Source organism: Polyergus mexicanus, unplaced genomic scaffold (genome assembly GCF_030449975.1).
Source record: "Polyergus mexicanus isolate NDT 795.1 unplaced genomic scaffold, iyPolMexi1.0 SCAF_4, whole genome shotgun sequence".
Taxonomy (NCBI): Eukaryota; Metazoa; Arthropoda; class Insecta; order Hymenoptera; family Formicidae; genus Polyergus; species Polyergus mexicanus.
In genome coordinates, this window is record NW_027223324.1 from 8,000,932 (window position 1) to 8,008,233 (window position 7,302).

The following is a 7,302-nucleotide window of genomic DNA, read 5'->3' on the forward strand; positions in this document are numbered from 1 at the left end:
AATTGTAATATAGAAATGTTAAACGACTATCCAAAACTTAAAAAACTTTTTATTAAATATAATACAGCTCTACCAAGCAGTGCATCTGTAGAAAGAATGTTTAGCATCGGTGGCTCTATATTAACACCACAAAGAGGGCATTTAAATGATGATACTATGGAGCAACAAATTTTATTAAAAATTAATAAAGAATTTCGATAAAATTTAATCATTTATTTTGTAATAAACCTTGAATGAAATCTTGCTTACAATTTTTTAAAAGTTTTTCTTATGCAAAATAATTTATTAGTTTGTATTGTAAAGAAAGTAACGGAAATTGTAACGACTCGTTACTTTTTAGTAACTGTAACGGTAACGAGTTACTTTTTAAAATTGGTAACGAGTAACGGTAACGAGTTACTTTTTAGAAAAAATAACGGTAACGGTAACGAGTTACTTTTATAAAGTAACTTTCCCAACCCTGCATATGGTTTATCTGAAAAAGACCACTGTTACCTCAAATTGCACTCTATAAGCTCAAGTTGCTAATCTTCAATCTCAACGATGTCGTAAACTGAAGTTATTTCGCGGGATGCGAAGTTACTCGCATCAGACAATGCACGATATTTAACGTATCTCTCAATATCTTTTCTGTGATGGGCGAGAAGGGGAAGAAGATGTTTTGTTATGCATAAATATTACATGAAAGATTAAAGTATCAGTTCGAGTTATTATGTCTTAAAGATGAGTAAAAGCTTACGAATAAGATTATATTTTTTCGAAAATAAGAAAAAAGATAAGGATAAAACATAAAATTGAATGAGAAAAGGATTGAGAAGGATTGCTGAGCAATTTATCAAACCCTACTTATTTTGTCCTTAAAATCGTCTTCATCGAGCTGTTTCCCACAATTGACACTTGAAAGATGGGAGAAATATAACAACGGGGAACAAAAATACGGTACTCCCGAGAGAAAAAAATGAGTGGAATAAAGAACAAAGAGATACGAGACAAATGATGATGTTGAAAAGGTTTAAGAAGGGTCAAGGAAAAAAACGGGATATTGACGAGGCTAAAGAAGAAAACAAGAGGCGTGATAAGAAAACTATAAAAGTGCTCGATAGTAACGCGTTACTGCTTCGGTCGCTGCTGGGGAGCGCAACTTAATGCGCATATAAATCAAAAGTTACTTGAGTGCGGCGAATAGTTAAACTGTCGCCGCTTAAGTGGAGAGAGAGAGAGATAAAAAAGATAGAGACTAACATAGAGCTTGAGGAACGCGCTTTACCTAAGCTTGAGGAACGAGAGGGAAAACGCGCCGTGCAAACGTACATCTACATGACCGCTATATTAATGAAAACACGTATTAATTGCTGAAGTGCCTTACCGCGAGATAAATTTGTTTTTCGAGATAAATGAGATACTGCATTGCGCAAGAAGGAAACTTCGTCGGAAAAGAAACCAGTTCGTCTTAATTCGCATGAAAAGCGAAAACGAATCGTTTGAAGAGATTGTGACATTTCGTCATTACATTTATAACATTTCGCGCAAGTTATATAATATACAATTTCAAATTGCATCAAAAGTTTAAATTTATGTCAGCCCTCTTCCTCTGCTACATCCAAGATAATCTATTCATTGTTTTTATATTTCATATATTCGCGTATTGTCTTTGCGTGAATTAATCATATCATATTGAAAAATTGGAAAAAAAGGTTTTTCAAAATTTTTAATCTTTTATAAGTTTGTTGCATTATGAAAAATTGTCAACACTTCGCAACAGTTGTTCTTTTGCGAAAGAGTCATATAGCGCATAACATTTATCAAGTAACATTTATTTTATTTAAGAGCATTCCATAAAGCTGAAACTTTTATTTCCATCTATTGCAACGATCCAATATGACAAACTACGTTATTTGAAAAAAAAAAAAAAAAAAAAAAAAAAAAAAAAAAACGATCCATTCTTTACCTGATACTCCGTCTTGAATTCGTGCTCCAAGAACGAGAGTCGTCGAAGTTCCCAAGAGAGCTCAAAGGCAGTCAGGATGGGATCCTTAGACGATAGTGCTATCAAGGACGGCGATGCCAACGCCCGATAAGCATTTATTCGGCTTCTCGAATGCCTCAGGGAATCCTCCATTCTTGATGTCACGCATTCGTCGCATCTAGCATAAATAACAAATGGCAACGACAAACCGAAGTGAAAACAGCTCGGTGGATCACTCGGTGTGAGCGTATCTCCAATATTTCCCAAGGCGAGAGCGTGTCTCATGACGTTATATCATCTTTTAGGACAACTGTAGTCTCTTTTATCAACATCTCGATCGTTACGCGACGAGAGATCTAATTTGAATCGAGAAAAAGTTAGTTACTAATCTAGAACTTTTTATTAAGAAGCGTTTTATTTTTATCTACGAGACGAATACGCCGAACAATTTTAAATAACGTTTTTCGCATAAGTCTCGAACGCGGAGAAGTGCCATTTTCGAATAAAAGCTATACTATAAATGAAGAAAGTGAAATGTACTCTGCTTTTACGCGACGAATGGCACCTTTTTAAACTCGTGTATATGAAAAATATTGTTACTATTTTTATACTCTAAATATAAACACATGATATTTTTTCATGTAATATTAATACAACGGTGTAATAAAATGTTTATCTTCCACTTATGCGTAAGGTATATCAATAAAGAATTCGGATAGTTTTTTATGATTCCAATGCAAGATATGAGACAAAGGATTTATGAACTTAATATAATGTAATGTTATTATCGTAGATTAAATTTTCTCTTGGACAGTGACAATGATAGTAACGTGGCGCTCATGTACGCTTAGCCTAATTTAATTAGCTTTTGTCGCGTTGGCACAAAGGGATAAGACGGTAAACCGGTCGGGAGTATTAATTATTCCTAAAAAGAGCGTTCTTACTTAGATCGATGACTACATACTAAAACACTTGCAGAGAGAGAGAGAGAGAGAGAGAGAGAGAGAGAGAGAGAGAGAGAGTAATTAATGGTCATTTCATTTTGAGGATTCATTTCCTTTTTTTTTCAAGAAAATATCCCATATAAGTATAATATATATCACGTAATTATATTTATATTACATATCATGTAATTATATTCAAATTTTTAATATTTATGTCAATTATATTTATATACAAAGTTTCGTTTTTTCTCTCTCTATTCTTTATTAGAATTATCTTCTAGTTTAAAACGGCGTATATCAATAAAGTTACAATACTAAAAGAATGATTTGAATCTTTTATTATGTGTAAATGTTTATTGTATGAAATTCTATAAAAGAAAATATTTTATTTTATGATTTATATTTGAGCAATAATTTTCTTTACGCACGATTGTCCTGTGAATTGCGTTCAATTTCATATATCATTGTCTTACTTGTGATAAAAGTGGTCGATAAACTTTTGAAGTATCTTACCCACAGCGAACATCGTGTGGCATCGGCAGAGTGGATCCACGATCTAGAAGGATCTTTATGATTTCGTAGTTGTCCCTATGGGCCGATAAGATCAGCGGTGTAATGTCGGGCGTAAACGTGGCTGTATCAGGAGGTAATGCCTCCCAACTCTAAAGGATTAAATCGCAAGTAATTACTTTCATAAAAGTTCATTATATATCGATATTCTTTCGCGAGTAGAATTTTCATTTAGTTTTATTGGTTTAAAATTATTATTGACAAATTGTTTTAAATTGTTTTAATTATAAATTTTCTTTTTGCAGTTATACCCTGTTTGTCGAGTGTAATAGATTTGAAAATTAATCCCTTTTTAGCGTAATAAAATAACATGAGTCATCGTAATAATTCTCTATCTTGACAGGGAAGTAATAAAGTAATACGATTAAATGAGGAGACATTTTGTCTCAGGCAGACAATTGACAAATAATCTCTCATGATGTGAAGTCGCACTGCCATTGTACCAGCGTAATCGGCTTAACCAGTCATCGCCACGGGCGGTAGACTTTTCTTCACGGGAAACCAATTCTCCACCATATAATGAATTCGTTCGACGCTTTCGAATATCATTCTATCGAGAAGTTCTGTCTAAGCTGATTTCTTATTAAAGCCGATTAAAGTTTTATTCGAAATTTCGCATTCTTCTACTTTTTCCTTTTGCAATTCGTTTTCGTTTCCCCAAGTTACCTGTTTCTTTCTTTGCTTCCCCGAATAGCTTTTCAGTTGTTTGCTTGACGGAATCGTCTTTATGGCCGACAGGAAAACCAATTGACGGCGGAATAAAGTACAGAAAAACCGCTTGTAGACCGAACCGGGTAACTAATTTACAATCTAATTAATTTTTAGGCTCTACATATTTTATTTATATATACGACATTTATATTAAAAAATGCATTGAGAGTGATACAATTTTATTATTCAAATCAAATTGGATCAAATAAATAGCAAAAAGAAACGGGAGAAATCAAGATAATTTATATGTAAAGAATAATTTGTTGACTAAAGTTAAAAATAAAAAACCTATTAAGATAAATTATTATTATTTTTTTTTTTTCAAAATCATATTCATGTCTAAAAAACAAGCATTTTAAGACTTACATGTGGCTCGCCGTTCCTATGAAGGCTTTCTTCATGCTCCAAAAGGACCTCCACTGCTTCAACGAATTCTTCGGAGATAGCGTGAAGGAGCGCATCCTTGGTATCGACCTTGTGCTCTATTAAAAGCTCCACCATCTCCAGATTTTCATTATCGATCGCCATGAGTAGGGCCGATCGCCCGAGAGGATCCACGCAATTGATGTTAACTTCGGCATCATGGGCTTTTTGGAGCATTCTACAATGACAGAAGAGTATTCGGAAGATTGATGAATTGCCGTTTAATATTTGTAGACACACATATTTACAAGAATTTCAAAAACTGAATGTTCTTTTTACTGCAACATTTGCGTGACCAACTTAAAGATATATTTGTTTAAATTAAAGATGCGGTTGTCATTCCAATTTTCAACAATATTTAACTTTACGAGTACAATTCGAGTTAATATTTTTTTTTTTTTTAATTAAAAATGTCCGAAAAATATAATCTTGTTTTATTCTCTTTTTCGAAACTTAGTTTGATAAAGATCTTTTTAATTTCCACCTCGATATTTCCGGTAAAAAAATTTATTTCAAATCATTCAAAAAATTTATAACAAAAACAAAAAATATCTGATATTTTTGATGTATAAATCTAAATAAATTTTCAATATAATTTTGTGAAAATTTAGAAAAACCTATTTTTTCAGATTGATTCGCATACTTTCAAATCGAACATATAAGTCATTCACATAGAATCGTATAACGATATTAAATGCTAAGTTACACACGAGGAATTTTACGAGAATGAGAAGTTAATCATAGATCATAATCAATTACAATTACGTCACATAAAGAGAAAATTTCTGACATTTTCATAATCATGCGAGTAAACTTCCTAAGAGATTCAAGAGGTTCTTTGTCACAACTAGTGAAAATTTATTCATGTATATTTGAGAAAAATAGCACGTAATAAATTGTACTTCGCAACAATATTAAGGAATAAGCATTTAACTAAAGTTATAAATTGAAATTTATTAAATATAAATCTAGAAAAAATAAGTAGAAACTCTATAGATTACATCGAATTACAATATAATTATGTCTTATAGTTGATTATACATATTTTTATCGAACACACGTGTTAAAATCAAATTAACGTTATAAACTATGAACTAAGACTTATTGCACTTTAAAGACTGTTAGTGGAATAAAGTTTTCGAGCGATTGTAACATTTAACGTCACCGAAAAAGTTTATTGCCATTAGAGTTTGCGCGCATGTTCCTTTTTTTTTTTTTTGTACGCAAGAAGTTTCATTTCCTCGCTGGATTTCGCACGAGATAAGTTTTTTTGCTCAATGCAGTTATCTATTTTTACCGGCACGTGTACATATATATGCACGTGTCCACAATTAAGATAACGAGAATAATAACCGTATGCTTAATTCAGAAAGGGTTGGAAAGATGCGAATGTCGCAAGAATCGAGGCTACACGTGTATACCTCGTAAACAAAACGAAATTTAACAACGCAAATAAATAAGCTCTCTCACATAAACAAATACAATACTTGACATTATGGAGTAAAAAAATTTTTCTCCATTTCTTTCTCATCTTTTCTCTTATCTGATATATATATATATATATATACATATTGATATTTGATTATATACAATATATATGTAATCAAATTTTTTTACTTTGGAATGTCAAATTTTTGTTTACGTAGAGAGCTTATTTATTTATGCTGATAAATTTCGTTTTGTTTACGAGGTATATATATATATATATATACAGAAATATTCTCAAACTCTTAAAAAATGAACAAATATTTATTTAAATAATATCGCGTTATGAGAATTTCATAGTGCATCCGCGCATTGACATTGAATGATGACGAGTGCTAAAATATATTAAATTAAACGAGAGATACATTCGCGTTCTTTATATGATTTTTATAGTATAAAAAGATCAACGGAATTCATAAATGTTTAATCATAAATTTCAACTCGCCTTCTAACGGAAGCCACGTCTCCGCGCTCGACGGCAAGAAGATATTTCTTCTCCTGAAGCGACAGGGTGGCCATTTCCTGATGAGGTCGCACCACGTTCTCTTCCTCCATCATGCCGTGTATGCTGTGTCTCTATAAACGTGATAGTAACTTAATAATAATTTTTTCTTACATAGATCGGAATATATATCTAATAATAGGTGTATGATGTAAATACTATATTGGATATTAGCTGGCAGTATATTTATAATCTTGGAAATTAATAACGTTCCTCTGAGATCTCACAAAGTTTATTAACGGCATTCCGACAGATTGTTTAATTACTTCAATTCAAATGTGAATGTTGCTGAGAAAAATATTCTTCTATATACAATATATGGCGTTTCTAAAAATATAATTTCCATAATAATTACAATCAAACGTAAAACGTAAAGAGTCGGTCGTATTTTCTCTCTTGTTATGTACCTTTATATAATGTTCTTTAAAAGTTCTCGCCTGCTCCGAATGTTTTCGCTTTCCTTTATTTAGCGCATCGCACCGTTGTTGCGACTCGTGCATTACGTATGTATTTCGTCGCATCTAAGCATCTCTCTCTTATTCTGCTTTTCATCATTATTGTAATGACCGTGCGCAATTCAACGCTCGCTACGCGATTTCCGTTCACGTGCAAACTGCATGCAGAATTTAGTTAGGGCCAAATGCGTCCGCATGCAATGATAGTTAACGAGATGAAATGCAATCGGTCTGAAGATCAATTGC

General features: G+C 32.3%; 1 protein-coding gene across 6 annotated transcripts in view; it reads right to left on the minus strand.

The window, feature by feature from the left end:
- The window catches only part of Trpgamma (Transient receptor potential cation channel gamma), an 83,336-nt gene that overhangs the window by 14,611 nt on the left and 61,423 nt on the right, over positions 1 to 7,302 (minus strand). For all 6 annotated transcript variants that reach the window (XM_070294799.1, XM_070294803.1, XM_070294802.1 and 3 more), the window contains 4 exons: positions 6,545 to 6,675; positions 4,558 to 4,792; positions 3,424 to 3,572; positions 1,949 to 2,144 (listed from right to left, as the gene is read on the minus strand). In XM_070294799.1, the coding sequence (XP_070150900.1) occupies positions 1,949 to 2,144; positions 3,424 to 3,572; positions 4,558 to 4,792; positions 6,545 to 6,675 (711 nt within the window). The remainder of the gene's footprint in view (positions 1 to 1,948; positions 2,145 to 3,423; positions 3,573 to 4,557; positions 4,793 to 6,544; positions 6,676 to 7,302) is intronic.